The sequence below is a fragment of the Postia placenta genome (genome assembly GCF_002117355.1).
Source record: "Postia placenta MAD-698-R-SB12 unplaced genomic scaffold POSPLAscaffold_3, whole genome shotgun sequence".
NCBI lineage: Eukaryota > Fungi > Basidiomycota > Agaricomycetes > Polyporales > Adustoporiaceae > Rhodonia > Rhodonia placenta.
In genome coordinates, this window is record NW_020169834.1 from 397,246 (window position 1) to 417,616 (window position 20,371).

At 52.5% G+C, this 20,371-nt stretch overlaps 6 protein-coding genes across 6 annotated transcripts; 4 read left to right on the forward strand and 2 right to left on the reverse strand.

Moving 5' to 3' along the window:
- The first annotated feature begins 140 nt into the window (after positions 1 to 140).
- On the forward strand, positions 141 to 666 carry POSPLADRAFT_1038765 (hypothetical protein). The gene is made up of 2 exons (XM_024477442.1): positions 141 to 306; positions 368 to 666. The coding sequence occupies exons 1-2, from the start codon at positions 239 to 241 to the stop codon at positions 453 to 455; spliced, it is 156 nt and encodes a 51-aa protein (XP_024341488.1). The 5' UTR covers positions 141 to 238; the 3' UTR covers positions 456 to 666.
- An 857-nt stretch (positions 667 to 1,523) lies between these two features.
- POSPLADRAFT_1135070 (hypothetical protein) lies at positions 1,524 to 3,641 on the forward strand (the record flags this gene model as incomplete). The annotated part of the gene is made up of 11 exons (XM_024484540.1): positions 1,524 to 1,713; positions 1,775 to 1,907; positions 1,963 to 2,151; positions 2,202 to 2,350; positions 2,402 to 2,517; positions 2,570 to 2,695; positions 2,797 to 2,986; positions 3,045 to 3,126; positions 3,175 to 3,297; positions 3,351 to 3,494; positions 3,545 to 3,641. The coding sequence occupies 11 exons, from the start codon at positions 1,524 to 1,526 to the stop codon at positions 3,639 to 3,641; spliced, it is 1,539 nt and encodes a 512-aa protein (XP_024341489.1).
- Positions 3,642 to 5,911: 2,270 nt separating this feature from the next.
- Positions 5,912 to 8,382, reverse strand: POSPLADRAFT_1073155 (glycosyltransferase family 8 protein; the record flags this gene model as incomplete). Its single annotated transcript, XM_024482572.1, has 4 exons — positions 5,912 to 6,262; positions 6,317 to 6,896; positions 6,949 to 7,153; positions 7,927 to 8,382. 4 exons carry the CDS (start codon positions 8,380 to 8,382, stop codon positions 6,025 to 6,027), a joined length of 1,479 nt encoding a protein of 492 aa, XP_024341490.1. The 3' UTR covers positions 5,912 to 6,024.
- Positions 8,383 to 9,823: 1,441 nt separating this feature from the next.
- Positions 9,824 to 10,577, reverse strand: POSPLADRAFT_1044174 (hypothetical protein; the record flags this gene model as incomplete). Its single annotated transcript, XM_024478482.1, has 6 exons — positions 9,824 to 9,841; positions 9,890 to 9,954; positions 10,078 to 10,159; positions 10,210 to 10,247; positions 10,297 to 10,344; positions 10,403 to 10,577. The coding sequence occupies 6 exons, from the start codon at positions 10,575 to 10,577 to the stop codon at positions 9,824 to 9,826; spliced, it is 426 nt and encodes a 141-aa protein (XP_024341491.1).
- A 220-nt stretch (positions 10,578 to 10,797) lies between these two features.
- POSPLADRAFT_1044175 (glycoside hydrolase family 3 protein) lies at positions 10,798 to 13,954 on the forward strand (the record flags this gene model as incomplete). Its single annotated transcript, XM_024478483.1, has 12 exons — positions 10,798 to 10,953; positions 11,005 to 11,055; positions 11,105 to 11,285; positions 11,337 to 11,487; positions 11,542 to 11,589; positions 11,653 to 11,754; positions 11,810 to 12,300; positions 12,356 to 12,692; positions 12,747 to 12,885; positions 12,944 to 13,162; positions 13,220 to 13,494; positions 13,549 to 13,954. 12 exons carry the CDS (start codon positions 10,798 to 10,800, stop codon positions 13,952 to 13,954), a joined length of 2,556 nt encoding a protein of 851 aa, XP_024341492.1.
- Positions 13,955 to 14,117: 163 nt separating this feature from the next.
- POSPLADRAFT_1064885 (hypothetical protein) lies at positions 14,118 to 19,878 on the forward strand (the record flags this gene model as incomplete). Its single annotated transcript, XM_024481868.1, has 14 exons — positions 14,118 to 14,258; positions 14,315 to 14,444; positions 14,494 to 14,717; positions 14,860 to 15,054; positions 15,108 to 15,791; positions 15,849 to 15,902; positions 15,952 to 16,751; positions 16,808 to 17,235; positions 17,291 to 17,378; positions 17,432 to 18,584; positions 18,636 to 19,167; positions 19,223 to 19,344; positions 19,396 to 19,497; positions 19,557 to 19,878. The coding sequence occupies 14 exons, from the start codon at positions 14,118 to 14,120 to the stop codon at positions 19,761 to 19,763; spliced, it is 4,860 nt and encodes a 1,619-aa protein (XP_024341493.1). The 3' UTR covers positions 19,764 to 19,878.
- Positions 19,879 to 20,371: the final 493 nt, after the last annotated feature.

Genomic DNA, 20,371 nt, shown 5'->3' on the forward strand with positions numbered 1-20,371 from the left:
TAGAATAGCCCCAGCGCTAGCTGAGACTGGAAGGAGTGAATCGCGAAGAGAGGATCGCGTACCTGGAGGATTTCGTAGACTTTGAGGAGGAGCGAGAGCGTCGCCAAGGATCCAGCAAAGGTTCGAATATTAGATTAAGAGAATTGTGAATTGCGCGTGGTTCGCTGGCTCGTACAGGCCCGTTTCCTCTCCATATATACCCGCAACCTAGAAACCTTCACATGAAGTAGTCGAGTACATGAGCATCAGTCGTGGTGTGCCGGGAAAGAACAATACCGTCGCTCAGCTTCATGCGATCGCAACTACGTTCGGGGAGTCAGCGTGACGATTCTCGACTCTATTTACGAACGCGTTGCCCCCCAACAAGCGGAGGAGGCATGATCACGCGCTCGACCCTACGTCCCGCGTGCAATCCGCGTCGCTCGGGCTGTCCAGGACGAAGGTTACAGGAGTGAAGAGAAGAAGAAAAGAATGAACAAGCTATCTTCTGCCGACCTGCACGCCTCATGCGCGTGTCTTATCTTATTGTCCTTGGTCTTCGCACGCTGTGCCGGCTCCTACGTGAGGTGCGATGCGTCTTCGTCCGGTTGTAGAGTACGAGGTGAAGAGATTGAGATGGTGTGAGGAGGTCGGGGTAGTCTAGCGATGGAGACTGAGACGGAGCGATCATGGTTCCGAACACGAAGCGCGCGACCCGCGCTTGCAAGTCATCTTCCTGCGGATTTTGCCAGTGAACCACTTGGCCCTACCACACCGGTTTTCCTGATGCAGAAGCACATTTCGACCCCTTCTTCTATCGCAGATCCGTACTGAACGGACACCAATCTTTTCGCAGAAGGCAAATCTGTCAGCTTGACAACCCTATTTGGAAGATATATGCCTGCAGAAAGGCATTCAATGTGTAGCTCAGTCGCGTGTCGAGTGCCACCGGGTAATGAAGGATCAGTTTTCTGGAAATACAACGATGCGAAGTGACACGATGGTCGACTTTGCGAGTGACCCTCAGATTCGTGGTTGTGCTCAAGTACAGCTGATCCTCTTGGCGCATAGAGATACAATCTACCAGTATATCATAATACACCAACCGGATGGTACTTGTGTTACATCCGCTTCAGATCTCAAGATATCATGTCTGCTCCGGAGGCCTACTCGGTCAAGGTTTGGGAGACTGAAAGCCTTGCTTGCCATCCTTTTCGATTTGTCCGGTAAGTGCGTTGTTGTTGGGGTTTTGTGCGACTCGATGCCGAGTTCGGGAAGCACCCATCGATCGGAGTTGACGGTTGATGGATAGTAATAATGGTGCTACACGAATTACTTTACACGTTGCCATATACAAGTCATGTGGCACACAACTGAATGTGGCGGCTAATTGACGATGTTGTCTATACTAGCTGTTTGTCGGCTACAACTTGGCATCATAGCCGGCGCCACAGTGAGTAGAGATTATGTATTTAACTCGGGCGCATCTCACAGTTCACAAGCTCTGTACCCTCCTACAGAACCCGTCGTTTCCATCCTGCAGTATGAGTCTTCCGTGGGGATACTGTGCCATCGTCTGTATATTAATATGTGCAGTCGGTTATGCTTTCTCCAGACAACGTGCAAAAGCTCCTTTGCCTCCTGGTCCAGCGCGACTACCGATACTTGGCAACGCGTTGAATGTCCCCCTTGAATTTCAGTGGCTCAAGTTTACCGAATGGGCTGGGATCTACGGTACGTACAAGCTTACTTCGTGAGCATTGTCTGTATATTGTTTCATGTTGTTCGAACGTAGGGGAAATCTTTAGCCTTTCAGTATTAGGCCATCCCATTCTGGTCCTCAACTCAGCCAATGCTATAGAGGAACTGTTCGAGAAGAGGAGCGCATTGTACGCCGATCGCCCTCACATTCCCCTGGCAGGCGAGATGTACATTTGTCTTCTGTTTTTCTCTGTGAGCAATAATGTTCACCCTTGCAACTAGGATTGGGTACTCTTCCATACCTGTGTTGGAGCGCTATGGCAGACGCCACAGGGAAGGCCGTAAACTCATTTCAAACAGCCTAGACCACCGCAATCAGACAGATATCCATAGAATACAGCGGAACAAGGTCGCTTTAATGCTTTCCAAGCTCGTTAATAACCCAAAAGACTTGCAGTTACATTCTCGCTGGTAAGCGCTTCCATGACCTAAAGCAATGTCGTGGTCTGACCATTCGATAGGTTCATTGCCGCAGTTGTGTTCCAATTGACACACGGGCAGAAAATTGAAAGCGTCGATCACGTCTTTGTCAAGCTGGCGGAACAATTCAACAAGGACTTTTCCCGTGTGTTGAGGCCCGGACGCTTTCTGGTAGATAATATCACCATTCGTAAGCATTGTTAATTGTGACTCGTCGTTCAACTCATGACCACTTCCCTAGTGCAATATCTTCCGAGTTGGTTCCCTGGGATGGGCTTCAAGAGGTTGGCAAAAGAATGCAGAGAACACTTTCTACGCCTGTGCCATGAACCGTATGCCTGTGTGAAAGATCAAGTGGTAAGTCTTTATTGACGAACGACGTTATGAGACCATTGACGTGAGGGTACAGGCCAAAGGAACTGCTCTGCCTTCACTGACAGCGAGGCTGATTGAGGAGAACAGAAATCCTACGCCCGATGAAGAGTGGTTCTACAAAACTACTGTGATGCAATTCTACGCAGGTACGCTTGTATTTGTTCGAGTCCAACGCTGCTAATCCGTCGCTCTAGCGGGAGTAGACACAGTAAGATAAAGCAGCTAAGTCGGGTTTGAGTCAAGGCTGAACACACATTCCAGACTGTCTCTGTCCTTGATTCATTCTTCCTTATCATGAGTTTGAACCCAGACATTCAGAAGAAGGCGCAGGCTGAGATGGACCGCGTTGTCGAGCCGGGCCGCCTGCCAGATTTCGACGATCGAGCAAACTTGCCATACTTGGATGCAGTGCTGAAAGAGATCTATCGGTGGAATCCTACGGCACCGATGGGTAAGAAGACAGCTTTTCTCAATGCGTCCCACAGGTACTCATCGCGTGCATTCTGTAGCCGTACCCCATCGGGTCACGCAAGACGATGTCTACAACGGATTCCATATTCCGGCAGGCGCCACGGTGATTGCGAACACCTGGTACGCATGTTCCCCCAATGTCAGCACGCTTGCTGACGTCGAATTCAGGGCTGTGCTTCATGATCCCTCGCTGTATCCAGACCCGTTCCAAGTCAATCCGGACAGGTATTCGAAACAGGAAGGCGGGTTGAACCCTGATCCTCGAAGATTTGCCTTTGGTTACGGGCGACGGTGAGATTACGCAGTGGTCTGCACAAGTATATCAGGGACTGACAGTCGGTCAGAGTCTGTCCGGGGAAAGTCCTTGCAGATGACTCGATCTTCACGGTTGTCGCTTGCGTGCTAGCTACGCTAGACATCAGCAAGGCCGTGGGCCCTGATGGACAACCCATCGAGCCCGATGTGCAGTACACAGGAGGCACTATCAGGTGAGGGTACCCTGTAGCGATGGTAGCATTGACTGGAGCTACTCTCGCAGTTTCCCCGGCCCCTTTCAATGCACCATCAAGCCTCGTTCGGCGGAATCAGCGCGTCTCATCCAGAACGCGGCGATGCACGTGGATCATATGGACTGATCACCGGATAACCTGCTGTGTATAACACAGTGCTTCACCAAGGTTACGCATGTACTGTCTGGAGCGTGCAATATGCACTGTGATCGACCCTATAGACGACCGTCGAGGTTACATAGCTTTGTGACCTTGCTATGCTGGCAGGAGACAGGCATGGCGCAGATGGGGCATAGAGATCCGCGAGAGATGCAGAGCTTGAACATACTCACTTTGCAATGACGGGAAGGGCGACGGACCCCAGCCTGATATCGACTGTCTCATGCCGGAACCATTACGAGAAATTGACTACTAAGTGGCAGTGGCATTGTGCGCCTTACCACGTCTCAGCACGTGCCCCGGCCTGTTGAGTGCGAGTGAAAGCGACCGACGTCGTACGCTCTAGAGTGTACAATGTCGGCATTGAAGGATACGAACATAAATGATAATCACTAATATTCACTTGACTAGGGGCTCTGCACAAACAGAGCATCGAGGCCTACCTGCTGCTTGTTGCAAACGAATTACGACGTTCGTGTTTGACTATTTACATGATGGTCAGAATTATGAGCATGACGTCGCCGCGCACAACTTACGGACTCATCCCATGCTTGTCACACTCTCGTGAAAACGAGAACTGATCCGTGAGAGTGATTCCTCACCCGTGATGGGATCGATGGCTTCTACGACCCGCTGATTGTCCCCGTTCACACGGATCCGCGTCCAATGCGTCAGATCTGGATTCGGCCGACAATCGGCAAGGCCGACTGCAAACAGCTCTATAGACGGGGTGCTTTTGGCGACGAGCTGGGGTAACGAATGCGATATCTCTGGATCCATGGCGATCTGCAATGACGTCTCATCCACAGAATAGACCATATACTCCTGGATCTTCAGGCAGGCGATATGAGCTGGCAGGAGACATAACATATTCTCCTGGAACATTTACGGGTCAGAGATTGTTATCACAAACACAGGTATGACACACCGTCCATTGAATGAGTGTCCCTTTCCCCCGATGTTTCAAGCATAAACCTATCAATTTCACTTCAAGAACACGGAGCCTCGGTAAGTTGCCAAGTAACATTTCCCAGCCCGAGGGCTTGCGCGTCCCTATGTTGAACGAGAGCTGGACGGGTGACAGCCTCTGTATTCTCGGCATGCACGATTCATCAAGGAATGAACGCATGCGCAAGTGGTGAACTTGGCACAGGGTCGGCCATGGGCTATCGGGGTCAATACACAAGTAATCGAGAGTAGGCCACCATGTGTCTTCTTCACCGACTCGATAAGATGTGCGGCAGCAAGACATGTATAACTCCCGTACATTCGGGAATTTACGCGCCAGTCCGTGGACATCTCGACAGTGGTGGATGTCAAGCCTTTTTATAGACGGTAGGACGGGAATTCGGCTGCTTTGTGATCTTGGCCTCCGTCCCTCCCCCCAAAGAGTGGTGTCGCTGATCTCTAGTGTATGAAGGTTGCTCAGGCGTTTCAAAACCTCGAAGACATCCATGGGATCCAAATAACGTGGCACTGACATGGAAAGCTTCCTGAGCTTGGAAGTTACCTGGCCCAGCATTGAAAGTGCGTGATGGGTCAGCCGGCCCAACGACAGCTCAGACAGGCTGGAGAGAGATGCCACTCTGGGTCCAATGCGAGGTTGTTGATCTAAGAGCTCTTCGTCTGGCGGAAGCTCGAGGATCCGTAGATTCGCTGTCTGCTCGAGAATATCCGCCACACAGGAGAACAAATGCATACGGCTCGTGCGGCAAGCCGGCAGTACGCAGACTGTAAATTTGAGTGTCCGGACCCACCGCAAGGAATGAGTAGGCACTATCTTGAGCATATGCGCGTGGAAGCGCAAGAGTTGATCGTAGCTACTAAAGTTGACTGCTGAAAGAACCTGGCGCATGGCGATGCTATGAATGCCCCGCGCCGTGCGTGACAGCTCCAGGGCGTCCTTTTTCGAGAGAAATGAGACAATAGCCAGGAGAACATCGTCGTTGAGTGTCAAAAGGGAACGTCCGATAGTCCCTGTCGTCGGTTTATTTGTTGCACTAGTTGGCTCTATGAGCCCGTTGCGTATACCCATGATCATGAGACATAGACTCACCGACTTATAGACAGAGAAGGAGTCATGTCCTAAGAGTGTATGACGGTCAATGCAAGGAGTCGCGTACTGTGGCGGATACTCGAACCGTCTTTGAACAACTGTGGCGAGTTGCGGCGTTTGCCGAAGACGGCCACTGTGGCGACACCCACCTCCGCGACTCCTTCCAAAACAACAGACGTTATATGTGCAATTAAGTATTACGGTGTAGATAAGCAACCAATATAACACCACTATCTAGATCTAATGATACACACGTTGAACAGGGAACATCCCACCCCGCGTGCCCACTGACATTCAGCTCTGTTCGTCCGCCCGAGACTCCATCAGTTCCTGCTCCAGGAGCTCGTCTGCGAACTTGACGTCCCGCTCGACCTCTATCCGGAGCGTGCCCTTCGCACGGTGTGCATTCAGCCATATCCACTTGTACCCGATGTGGTACTGCACCGCGGGCCACCATCGCTTCGTCAGGCTGTTCTCGGGATCCGCCCAGCCCTCCCACTCAAAGTAGTGCGGCGTGCCGTCGAGGCAGTTGCTGCGAGGGCCCGTCGTCAGCACTAGGGCGTCCGCGCGCAAGGCGTGCACTTACAAGTGGAGCATTTTCGGCAGGACCGCCTCGCCCTCCTGCGGCGTGCTGACCGTGTGCACCTGCCCGCGCTGCTCGTCCTCCACGCCGCGCGCGTCGTCGCCCAGGCCCGTGAGGTACATGTCCAGCAGGCAGCTCGACACCTCCCACTCGAAGCCCAGGTGCTCCGTGAGGTCCGGCCGGTGGCTCACGAGCGCGTACCAGTAGCCCTGGTCGCCGAGCTTGACGTCCTCGAAGCGGCCGCTGGGCCCGGGGGGCCCGTACATCGCGCGGAACGCCTGCGGGCCGAGCGCGCGCACGCCGCCGTGCGCGCGGTACACGCGCGAGTCCATGAGGCGCAGCGCGCGGAGGCGCGCGAGGTCGAGCAGCATGATGCACGAGCAGATGCGGTTCGCGTGGTGCCACTCCGCCGCGCTCATCTCGGGGTGCGTCGGGATCGCGATCGCGGCGCCGGGCGCGAGCTGCGCGAAGCGGTCCCAGAGCAGCGCGGGGTCCGAGATGAAGAGCGCGTCGGTGTCGATGAAGATGGCGCGCGGGACGGACGGGGGGAGGATCTCGTGGATGAAGAGCTTCATGAGGCCGGCTGGGGGCCGCTGGTGTCAGCGCGCGACACACTGGGGGACGCGGGGACTTACGGACGCCGGCGGAGTGGTCGGTCATGATCGTGCCCTCGCGGTCGATGCGGTCAGCCATGCTTTGCCATGAAAGCAGGTAGAAGCGGACGAGGATGTCGTGCGCGGGACGTGTTATTAGGCGGACGCGATTTTCGAGGTATGCTTGCGCGGCCTCGTCACAGACGATGTGGAACTCAACAGGCATAGACGTATACATAAGTATAGACTGCAGTCGACATCAGCATCAAGAAAACGACATTTGTCCGGAGAACGAGAATTGGAAAGTGAAAGTGAAAGCAGTCGGCAAGGCGCACTATGTGCCGATTGACCATCAAGAGAAATCCTTTATTCGTAACAATCAGCAACTTCGTGCGATACAGGCAATTTGGGCTCGAAGGCAGAAACAGAAATGTTTACTCGACCACCAGCATGACTGTCAACAATGCCAGTGGCTCATAACACAGCTTGCATGACAGGGCACACGGACATCCCACATGCCGTCGAACACCTCATGAAGTTATTTATACCCATCTCAGGCACGACCAAAGATCACAGCCAGTGTTGAGAACAAGGGTCGATTTTTGCCACAGAAGATGGCCAAAACTTGGAGGAGTTCGCAAGCATACCACCAAGTGGTCACCCTAGGCGTTCGCCATTGATTGGGCTTCGAAGAACATGTGCATACAGCCCGTGCAGCGATTTCCTAGGCCTACAAGGGGCTCCCGGATACGCAACGATGTATCCAATACTACGCATAATGCCATAGTTGGAATGGCTGAGAGGTTCGGACCCATTATTTGGCCAGGATAGCAGCTGCTATTTTCGCCTAGTAGTTGGCGAAACTTGTCCACAGGGATTTCGCCCCTTACTTTAGTTACAGTTTGACAGACGAGCGCTTTGCAGGTGCATTCTCCATCGATCCATCAACCCACGTCACCCTCGAAGCCCCGACCGTGGGCGGAATGTTCTTTCGAACGGGGGGAACATGCGATCACATACCTTCATGAGCATAGCACCCTCAACTGCTGAGTCCTCCGAGAACATGATGAGAGAGAACACGACTGCCTCTGGAGGTTTTGGAGGTTCCTTCACGTGGGTATCGTCCTGATGTAGGGTATCTGGGACCGGGACTTGGGGCGCGAGCGCGGGTACATGTGCGTGTTGGTGTTGTGGAGGAAGCCTTTGTCCGCCGTGTGCAGCCAGACCGCCGGTGTCAACAACCTGCAGGTCCGACGGGTACTCGTCCTCCAGGGATATCCATACGCGGCGGTCGTCGGCACGATAGCGCGAGAGAAAGACAAAAGAGCAGAGGAACGTGACAGACGCGATGACGAAGGCGATCTGGCGAAAGCGGAGCGGCCGGCGGCGCAGGACTTCAGCTCGCGCGCGCCAGGGCGAGGCAGGCGGACTGGTGGAGAGCGGAGAGGCTTCCAGGAATTGTCGGTTAAAAGACATCCTGGGGCGCAGACGAGCAAGATGGGCTGCTGGCGGCGGTCCGGCTCACACCGGGGAGGTTCCAACGAGCAGCCAAAGTGCGCGGGAGGGCAGGAAGAAAGTAAACGAGCGTAGTGGTGGCCAGGATAAAAGGCCGGAGGGGAAACCGTAGGCGAGCCATGCGTCGCGCTAGATGCACCGCCAGACTGCGATGTGGGACCGCGGCTCGGATATGAGCGAAGGACGCCCCCATCGTCGTGGCGACCGCTGGCGATCACAGAAGGTGGGGCCGCCGCCGTGTCGCGCTCCACCCTCTTCAGCCACACTCCCGGAGTGGCTTATCAGCTCCGAAGTCCTGCAATCATCTTGGTCCTCTTACATACCTCTCAGCTGTGCCATGCGACTCGTCTCGTCGCCGTCTACACCTACTGCTCGGTCTGCGATACGTAAAGCAAGCAGAAACGGCATTCGGAGGCCGCTCGCAGGACCCGAACACCATCGGGCGCCAGCCTCACGCGTGCGCAAGTCCGAGCAGCGCGCAATCTTGAGTATGGAACGCCCAGCCCTTCTCTCGCTGTCATCGGTGTAATGTGCTCCGGCGCAGCCGTAGAAATCACAAAATCTGCAAGTGTCTGCGAGCAAGGAATTCAAGTGAGCATGCTTCGACAGACTTAGAAAGATATCTGCTCCGAAGATCCGACATGCCCTAGAGGGTCTCAACGCTATTATAAGCCTGTGAGATTTACCTTTCGCTGCTTGGCATCATTGGGAAGGTCAGTACGATCTGTAGCCTAAACCTATGTTTGATTCCGCTACACTATTATAATTTTATACATCTCGATTGCGAGATGCGTCTGATCAGCTCCCCGACGAAAGCCCCTCGTTCATTGCAAACGCCTCATATGACGCTATCCTATCGTCCGTCACCGTACGCAGGTTTGGCATTCTCGATGCGAGTGCGTTGATGGAGGCAGAATCTTAGATCAGTTCTGCTGTAGCTGTTCTTTTTAGCTGCATAGCTTGGACACACAAATGGCCGAAGATGAGACACGATCAACGTTAAGCAGATTGACCTGCCGATTGCAGATGTAGAGCGGTCAAAAAACTGGCCACATTGACCGCTCTAGGTTACTTGCGAGCAACTGTAGATCTACGGCATATCTTGACGTGTAGAGCGGTCTACGGGCTGAAAATATGTTTGCAAAGCTGGGTCTATTCGAGACAAGCGTAAATCAATAAAACCCGCAGTTCCTGTACAGCCTTGACCTTGCCTTTATGACTGGTCTCTGGAATCAAGTCGGTCAAGGAACGTAAGCTGAAAATGAGGCAAGATGAGCCCATTCGAAACTATGATTAACAGGTTTTTACAACGGTATAGTATCAGTCTTATATCTGTTTCACTTCTGCAACAACACCCTTGTACCACCTGTGCCACGATCAAGATTTATTTCAAGCAAAAGACCTAGCTTTCCCACTTTGTCTGGGTGCAATATGAGGTATAGCTAAGAACAACAGAAGAGAAACACACCTCTGGATGTGCTTGAAATTGTTTATAGAGCTCATAATTGAAAAAGCTGACCTCTGTTTCATTTTCTGCGGACAATTGCGGCATGAGCATGTATTACATGGCAGATCATCGCGCAGATGGCAAGGTGCTGACTGAGTGCCTTATATGCTAGCCTCACTCGCCATTATACAAGAGTGAAGAATAGTTACCGAAACCGTACTCAGCAAGAGTCTTGGAGTCCTCGCCCAGAATCCAATCCTCGTTGTCGAGATTTATTATTAAGTTGGTTGTCTAAATGTACACCGTCAAATTAGATCAACGACGAGGCAGGCGAGACTCACCTTGGCACCGTGGGCCTTCGTGTATAGTTTGAGGGTATCTGCAGATGTTCGGTATATGCGAGAAGGACGGATCGAGACTGGTCTTACCGAGTACGACATTACGATAGGGCTTCCATCCTGGCTGCGTTTGTACAGCTGCAGCACATGGATGATTCGCAGTGGAAGGCGGGATCAAGAAGGCGATGCATAGTACCTTGCCGTGCGATGGCTTTGAGCTCGCCGACAGTAGTCTTTTCGAGGTTTATGTTGCGCAGGACAAGGCTGCGCTCGGTGCGGAACTCAAACGATTTAATGACGCGGACAGTGAGCGTAGCGGCTGTTTTTGGGACGGCGAGGTTGGTTGGAACATCCGAGATTCCGTCTGTCATTGAAAGCAGCTGAGAGAAACAGGTTGTGGGTTGCCGCCGGGAGCTGAAGGTGTCGACTGACCATGCGCGCCTCCCGCACCCGCCTCTAGCACCCGCCTCTCCGACCCCCGGTCTTTTGTCGGAAACGAAGTTTCCCCGCCCATACTGACCCATGCATTCTTGAATACCAGTGATATATAGTCAGTCTTTGAGAACCGTGTAGGTCCGTTACTCTACTACCATGTCGCGCTCTTTCCTCCAGTCCTCTATTCCAGACCTACTGAAGAAACTCACAACAGACGAAAAGATATCTCTCCTTGGGGCCCCCAACTGGTGGAATACTAATGCCGTGGAACGCCTTGAAATACCTGCCATCCGCATGAGCGACGGACCCAACGTACGTGATATTCTACCAGACTCAATATTATCTGCTTATGAACGCTTGCAGGGCGTCAGAGGCTCGTCCCACTTCGTCTCGACGCCAGCACAATGTCTTCCGGTGCGGGATGTCATATGTTGTGCAATGCGGTTGTCTAAAAAGCGCGTAGTGTGCTACCTCCATGGCGTCCACCTTCGACCCCGATTTGATCCATCAGGTCGGCGTGTTCCTGGCAGAAGAAGCAAAGATCAAATCTTCGGTCATTCTTCTTGCGCCTACCTGTAACATACAGCGCAATCCCCTGGGTGGACGCGCGTTTGAGTCCTTCTCCGAAGATCCCCATCTGTCGGGTATGTTCCCCGTGTGCAGGAGCCCTGCATCGTTCGCTTACCTGCCCCAAGGGACTCTCGCCGCGGCATACGTAAACGGTCTCCAATCGGAAGGCGTAGCGTCTACAATCAAGCATTTCGTCGCCAACGATCAGGAGCATGAACGCACGGCCGCCGATTCCGTGGTCTCTGATCGTGCGCTTCGTGAGGTGTATCTCTACCCGTATGTACCCACAAGCATTGGTAGGGTTGATCACACTGATTGAACATGGCGAAGGTTCATGCTGGCGCAGAGAGATGCACATCCATGGTCGTTCATGACTTCGTCAGTGACTTCTCAATCGCTGGTTTATCCTATCATGCGCTAAAGCATGGCGTCGTTTCTCAGCTACGGGCGTATTGGTGGCGTACATTGTTCAGAAAATCCTATCCTGATCCAAGATATCTTGCGGAAGGAATGGGGGTTTGATGGCATTGTCATGAGTGACTGGTGCGTGATGATTCGTTCAGTCTGATTTTCTGTGGTCTGACAATCGGGAGTGTAGGTATGGGACATACAGTGTTGATCTTGCCATCAACGCTGGAATGGATCTTGAAATGCCTGGACCGCCTCGCTGGCGCACTCCACTTCTTGTCAATCATATGCTGTCATCACAGAAGGTCCTGACTTCCACATTAGACAAGCGCGTCGGCGCAATGCTTGAATTTATCCAGCGTCAGGCGCGCCGACACCCAGAGATCGTATATGGCGATGGGGAGGAGCGTACAAGAGACACTCCGCAGGGACGTCAATTCTGCCGGCGACTCGCTGCCGAGGGCATGGTTGTTCTGCGCAACGAACAAAATGTGCTACCCATCCAAGCCGTCCAGGGAAAGACAACAAAGGTCGCGCTCATTGGACCGAACATGAAAGAGAGGGTCATTTCGGGGGGAGGTTCTGCCGCTTTGAAGGCAAGCTATGTCGTAAGCCCATATGAGGGCCTGTTGGCGAATGCGCCAGCAGGGCTGGAGTTTGATTACGAGGTTGGCTGCTATGGTCAGTGGCCTCCTGGTCGATGTATGAATTTGCTGACGCTCGCTCCGCCATGCAGCACATAAGTATACTCCAACCCTCGAACGATACCTGAAAACCACCTCTGGAGAGCCTGGGTGGACGTGCACGTTCTACAATAGCGACTCCTCTGGCAAAGCCTTGGGAGCACCTGTAGCAGAGTATCGCTTGACAGACACTCGCATCAGGCTGAACGACTTCTTGCCCGCGGGTCTCTCGCCAGAATGGACCATCAAACTGCGAGGGCTACTCACGATGGACAAGACGACGACTTATGAGTTTGGACTTACGGTCGCCGGGCGCGCGAGAATGTTTGCCAATGATGAGCTTGTAATCGATAACTGGACGAAACAGAGGCCTGGCGAATTCTTCTACGGGTAAGGGACTATTATGTCTGAGAAGAGTTCGTCGCTCACTAGGCTTGGCCTCAGACAAGGTACTGTGGAAGAAATGGGCACTCTCGACTTGGTCGCCGGACAGTCGATTGAAATCATGGTCGAGTACACGAACACAAAAGCTCCTGAAGGCCCCGAGGCCGACCGGTCGCAGCCCGCGCTGATGCGAGGCGTGGTAGGTGTCACTTGACTCTGATAATGCTCTTCAACTGAGATAAATATATTGTGCGTAGCGGTTTGGGGGCCGGGAGAAGATCGATCCAGACCAAGCAATAGAGGCAGCAGTGAAGCTCGCCGCTTCCTCGGATGTCGTTGTGGTCGTTGCCGGACTCTCGCCGGACTGGGAGAGCGAGGGGTTCGATAGGCAGACGCTCGATATGCCTTTGCGCACGAATGAGTTGATAGCACGCGTTGCCAAAGCTAACTCGAACACTGTTGTGTGTGTGCAGGCGGTAAGTTATCAATGTTGTTCAAGACACTTTCCCACTAAATCTAGCATTGGATTGTAGGGGTCCGCGGTGTCTATGCCATGGGTCAAGGATGTGAACGGCATTATACAAGCCTGGTATTCGGGGAACGAAGTTGGCAATGCCCTTGCTGACGTCGTCTATGCCAACATCAACCCGAGCGGTCGTCTTTCTCTGACACTCCCTGTACGTGAAGAGGATATACCAGCATGGCTGGGCACGCGGAGCGAGCATGGCAAGATTCATTACCGCGAAGATCTGTTCGTTGGATACAAATTCTATCAAGCAAAGGGCATCGCCCCCTTGTTTCCTTTCGGGTGGGTACAATCATCTCTCTCCGCCCGAGACTGCAACCTGACAGGGTGGTCTAGCTTTGGTCTGTCGTATACCTCGTTCGCGTATTCAGATCTTTCGATTACTGGTCCATCGTCCCACGACGCTGATGTCTCCCTTGAAATATCTGTCAAGGTCAGCAACGTCGGCGAGCGTGTCGGCTCTGAGGTTGTACAGGTGTACGTGTCGCTCCCGGACTGTGGTATAACAAGTCCACACTTCCAATTGCGCGGGTTCACAAAAGCCCGCGACGTCGCTCCCGAAGGCTCACAGACCGTGCAAGTGCGATTGAACAAATACGCACTGTCCTTCTGGGATCCTAGGGAGCACGCATGGAGAGCTGAGGCAGGGAAGTACGGCGTGTACATCGGTAAAAACAGCATGGAGATGGTGCTGGAGGGATCGTTTGAGCTGAAGCGGAGTTTCACCTGGCAAGGCTTGTGACGGACTCGATACATGTAATGATGAAGTTGTACAATATATACCGATGCTGAACGGGTCCGAAATATATCCCTTTGCGAGGTCACGTGGAAGGATGGACAGTCGTTTTGGGAACTGATCGAGGGCTGCGAGCGTACAGCTTGACTTGCTGCATCATCCTGGCCCCATGGCCGAGAACATTTACAGCAAGGGAACCAGGGTATGGTTCGCCGACAAGGAGCAGGGATGGATATCAGCAGAAGTCACGTCTGTGGTCAGGAACCCCGACGACGCGGTGAAACTCATATTCGTGGACGAACGCGGTAAAGTCGGTGTCTGGTCATACCGTGTCCGCCTGCCTTTGCTCTGACGCTCAGCGCACAGGAAATTACTATTGACACGACTGTCCAAGACATTCGGAATGGCAAGGACGATCTACCTCCACTTCGAAATCCACCTTTACTGGAGACTGCTGACGATTTGGCAACACTTTCGCATCTCAATGAACCCTCAGGTGAGCTCAAGTCGGTCAGAAGGTCCCCCTCAGTGCTGACTGCGCCTAGTACTGCATACCATTAGAAACCGTTATGCCCAGCATAGCATCTATACCTACAGTGGTATCGTCTTGATTGCCATGAACCCCTTCCAACGCGTCACCCTCTATGGACCTGAGATCATTCAAGCGTATAATGGTCGCCGTAGAGGAGAGCTCGAGCCACACTTGTTCGCCATTGCTGAGGATGCGTACACGGCCATGAGTAGAGACGGTACGGGCCAGACCATCATTGTTTCCGGTGAAAGGTGTGTTCCTATGACATCGTGCCTTACCGTGCTGCCGTGCTGAGGGCATACAAGTGGTGCAGGAAAGACCGAATCTGTGAGTATAGACATAGTCTTCAGGACATGCTCTGATGTCTAGACTATATTAGGCGAAATTCATCATGCGTTACCTCGCATCGGTGAATCCTCCTGGTGCCAAGTCAAGAGGGAAGACAAAGTCCTCTCTCGATGAGTCAAGTGAGGTCGAACGCCAGATTCTTGCGACAAACCCCGTTCTTGAAGCCTTCGGTAACGCGAAAACGACACGAAACGACAACTCTTCTAGATTCGGTAAATATATCCAGGTGAGCTGTTCCCGAATAGAGTTATAGGGCTGTGTTGAACCTACTTGTCGCAGATTCTCTTCGACGGAAACCAAGAGATTGTCGGTGCTCGGATCAGAACCTATCTTCTTGAACGCTCGCGAGTGGTTTTCCAGCCACTCACCGAACGTAACTACCACATTTTCTACCAACTGTGCGCTGGCGTCCCCTTGAAGGAACGAAAAGACCTTGGCCTTGACACGGATGTTTCGAAATTCCAGTATCTCTGCCAGGGTGGCCCTCAGTCAACACCTATCCCCGGTGTAGACGATGCTGACGAGTTCCGGCAAACGCAGACTGCGTTGTCGACCATTGGTATCAGCGTGGAGAAGCAATGGGCTGTCTTCAAGCTGTTGTCCGCATTGCTGCACCTGGGCAACATCAAGGTCACCCAGATGCGGAACGATGCCATTATTGACGATGCGGATCCTGCACTGCAACTTTCGACGAGGTTCCTTGGTGTCCCGTTGGCTGACTTCAAGAAGTGGACGGTTAAGAAGCAGATCACTACCCGCTCGGAGAAAATTGTTTCGTCGCTCAATGCAGCGCAAGCTACCGTCGTCCGAGATAGTGTTGCGAAATTCGTCTATGCTTGTCTCTTCGAGTGGCTTGTGGCTATTGTCAATGAGTCTCTCGCTGGCGAAGGTGGAGAGGCTGCGAGCCGCGCTGAAATGTTCATCGGTGTGCTGGATATCTATGGTTTCGAGCACTTCAAGAAGGCCAGCCGATTCCATTCATTTGCGCAAATACTAGTCTGACATAAATCAATTTTATAGAACTCTTTCGAACAATTCAGTATCAATTACGCCAATGAGAAGTTGCAACAGGAGGTGTGTCAAGTAAAATCATCCCTTGACCATTTTACTAACTTGCTTTCAGTTCAACGCGCATGTCTTCAAGCTCGAACAGGAGGAGTATGTTCGCGAGAAGATCAACTGGACATTCATTGAGTTCTCCGATAACCAGCCATGCATCGACGTCATCGAGGGTAAGCTGGGTGTCATGGCCTTGCTAGATGAAGAATCTCGCCTACCATCCGGCACCGACGCATCGTTCCTGCAGAAACTCCATACGCAACTAGGCAAGCCCGAGAATGCGAAGGTCTTCAAGAAACCACGATTCGGCAATTCGGCGTTCACTATTGCGCATTATGCTCTGGACGTAACATACGAGGCTGAGGGCTTCCTCGAGAAGAATAGGGATACTGTGCCGGATGAACACATGGCTCTCCTCATGGGAACGAAGAACGCCTTCTTGAAGGAGGTTCTAGATGCCGCATTCGCCGCGACGAAGGCACCTGATGCTGCTCCGCCAAGCTCGCCGACACCGTCTGACAATGCGAGTGGATCTTCACGCCGCTCTTCTGTAATCCCTGACCCTGGCCGTCAATCCATCATCGCATCGGCCGCTTCATCTGGTCCAAAAAGACCAGGAGGCGTCGTCCGCAAGCCTACCCAGGCATCCATCTTCAAGGCGTCTTTGGTAAACCTCATGGAAACTCTGCACGTCACCAATGTCCACTACATCCGGTGCATAAAGCCTAACGAGCAAAAGAAGGCATGGGAGTTTACGCCTCAGCAGGTCTTGGGCCAGTTGCGCGCTTGTGGTGTTCTGGAGACTATTCGCATCAGCTGTGCCGGCTATCCTTCGAGATGGATTTACGAGGAATTTGCGGAGCGGTAAGCAACATTTGATCCACTCGACGCAGATTTGCTGAACAGAAACTTCTTCGTAGATACTACATGTTGGTTCACTCCTCAGAATGGGGTCCGATGACTGCAAATCTCGAACTCAAGCCATTATGCTCCCTCATCCTTGAACGTACTATCAACGACCCAGATAAATACCAGGAAGGTCTAACAAAGATTTTCTTCCGTGCTGGTATGCTTGCGGCCTTGGAATCACTTCGCTCGGCAAGATTGAACGCATTGGTCACCATCGTACAAAAGAACATGCGGAGACGCATGGCGGTGAAACGCTACAAGGAGCTGCGGCGAGCGACAATCAAGATCCAGACGTGGTGGCGTGGTATCCTCGCTCGAAGACTGGCCAACTCCATTCGTCGCGAGGTGGCTGCGATTCGTCTGCAATCTGGTGTTCGGCAGTTCCTCCAACGACAGAAGTTCTTTTCCGTCCGGCGCGGCATCATCTGCTTCCAGAGTGGTAAGTGGCATATTTCACTGCTTTATGACGCCTCTGAAGCTCTGAACGTGTCCAGCCGCACGAGGAGCACAAGCTCGAGGGAAGTTCGCGCATCACCGCACAACATTCGCTGTGGTACTCCTCCAGCGTCTGTGCCGGGGAATGTAAGCCAACTCATTCAATTATTCCCGAGATGACTGCTCACAAACAACTCTAGACTTTTCCGACGATTATACCGCATTGATGTCCAGCGTGTGATCTATATTCAGTCCTGCATCCGTCGGCGTCTGGCTCGGAAGGAATTGAAAGCTCTCAAAGCCGAGGCGCGATCAGTATCCAAGTTCAAGGAGATCTCGTACCGACTGGAGAATAAGGTCGTCGAATTAACGCAGAATCTGCAGAGGCGCACTGAAGAGAAGAAGGAGCTGCAGGCTAAACTAGCAGATATCGAGCTCCAGCTCCAACAAGTCGTCTCGAAATATGAAGATTCTGACGGTCGTGCAAAGGGCTTCCAGTCTGAGCTGCAGACCGCACAACAGGAGCTCAGCCGCAGAGACGAGCTCTTGGCCGCGAAAGCGGATGTGGAGAAACGATTGGAGGAAGCTCTTGCGAAAGCAGCCGAGAAGGAAGAGGCTGTTCAGAAACTCACTGATGCGCTTGCCGAACAGGCCGCTCGGCTGGAAGCACAACAAAAGGCTATTGAGGACGCCCCAATTCGAAACCCTGACGATAATTCTATAATCCTTACGCTCAAGAATGAAGTCAGCAACCTCCGAGAACAGCTCAACCGCGCTAATGCACTGAACGTGTTGACTCGTGGTACTCGAGCAGAGCCTACCTCCCCTACATTCGCCACGGGCCTACGACTAGGCGATGTTCCCGCTGCTAATGGTGCCGCTAATGGTAATGGGGCTGCGGCTGCAGCCCGCGCCCACCAGCGCAGACATAGTTCGGCAGGTATCTATGCCATCAGTCCTGTGGAAAACCGCACGTCTGCAGACGAGCTGATGATCATGGCGAAGCGCAGTCAAGCGTCAAACCCTCGCGCCGTCTCCGTTGCATACAATGGCGAAGATGGCCTACCACGCTTCCGCGCACCCAGCGGCATTTCCGACATGTACGACCCTGCGGAAGAGAAGATACGGTTGATGCAAGACATCAAGCGTCTCGACGAAGATGTTCTCGATGGACTCATCCGCGGTCTTAAGATCCCTGCCCCAAGCACCACTAATCCATCAGCTGTTAAGGAGATCCTTTTCCCTGCCAATCTCATCAGCTTGATCACGAACGAGATGTGGAAGTACGGGCTCATACCTGAGAGCGAACGGTTCCTTGCCAATGTTATGCAAACCATACAATCACATGTCATGGTAAGCATCATTTTCCTGATGTCTTCAATCCCTGATGCCCCATTTCCTTAGTCTTTCAATGCGGAGGATGCAATTATCCCTGGCATCTTCTGGCTCTCTAACGTCCATGAGATGCTTTCGTTCATCTGTGTGGCTGAAAGCGATATGCTCCAAGGTATCGGCCCTGGTGAAGAGAACGCCGTCCGGCCTTTCGAATGGACCGATTATGAGCGTTTGGTCTCAGTCGTGAAGCACGACCTCGACAGCTTGGAGTACAACATCTACCACACTTGGATGTTGGAGACGAAGAAACGCCTTTCAAAGATGGTGATTCCTGCTTTGATCGAGAGTCAGTCATTGCCCGGCTTCACTACAACTGACGGAGGCGGACGACTTTTCAACCGGCTGCTCAACTCAAACACTCCCCCCGCGTACAGCATGGACGACATTCTCAACCTGCTGAACAAGGTGTGGAAGAGTCTCAAGAGTTACTACATGGAGGATTCCGTCGTACAGCAGGTGATTACTGAGCTTCTGAAGCTAATCGGTGTCACCAGCTTCAACGATCTCCTCATGAGGCGGAATTTCTCATCGTGGAAACGAGGTGAGTATCACACTGCGCTGATCAGAATTCCGTCTTGGCTGATTCGTATATTCAGCCATGCAGATTCAATACAACATCACACGGATAGAGGAGTGGTGTAAATCGCATGACATGCCGGAGGGTACTCTTCAATTAGAACATTTGATGCAAGCCACCAAGTTGCTTCAATTGAAGAAGGTAAGGAGAGATCGCCTGTTGTTGTAACAATAGTGCTGACACACTTTGTAGTCTACGCCAGCAGATATTGAAATTATCTACGACGTCTGCTGGATGCTCACGCCGACACAGATTCAACGAATGTGCACGAACTACTATGTCGCAGATTACGAAGTAAGTGCTCATATTCGATACCTGATAGTTCATATCTCACGAGTTCAATTACACACCAGAACCCTATCTCACCTGAGATACTGCGTGTGGTTGCTTCACGCGTGGTTGCTAACGACCGTAATGACCACTTACTGCTGGCGCCTGAGACTGAAGAAGTCGGACCTTACGAACTACCCCTGCCTCGGGAGGTCTCCGGACTTGAGACATACGTGCCTGCATACCTTAATGTGCCCCATCTTCGCAGATTAGCTGCTCTGGTAGCATGATATCCTCACGGCATTCATTCTTGGCTTGCTTTCGGTTGCTGGGATCCCATACCACTATATCATATAGCATGTTGTAAACACTTTCATTCAGGTGGTGATCAATTATTAGGCGGTTTAGAAACTTCGCAGATGGTCCAACACTGCTATTGCTAAACACGCAGAATGAGTCTGTCTCCATCTGCTAGTTGGGATGAAAGCAATGTGCTGGGGCGTATTGCGATGCCATCTGCAGCCTCTGGATCCACCTTCACGAGCTCCAACGACTGGATGCATAAGGTCAATAGTGAACGGTACAGTCCATGTAGGTACACACCGGACCGGTTAAACGCAGTCGCGTCGCCAGTAGGTCTAGCGCCTTACCAGCACCGATGGTCTGTCTATGGGTCCGATACGCATTCAATCAGACAATATCAATTTACGCACCTTGCGGAACCAGAACATGTTCCAGGTGATAGCGCCGTCACGTTCTACACCGACCTTCACATGTATCCGCTCGCTAAGCGGCACTTGTGACTTTGCATCCTTTGGATCGCCCGGTTCCGCGTGATGACGCATTCTCATTAGCTCAACCTGTTTCGAGCCTGCAGCCTTCTTGGAGGAGGGACCTT

Excerpts from the sequence above, each read along its gene's own strand:
- POSPLADRAFT_1038765 (XM_024477442.1), top strand. The coding sequence starts at position 239 with ATGAGCATCAGTCGTGGTGTGCCGGGAAAGAACAATACCGTCGCTCAG. Across the intron at positions 307-367 it reads CTTCATGCGATCGCAACTAC|CGGAGGAGGCATGATCACGC; the intron begins GTTCGGGGAGTC and ends CCCCCCAACAAG.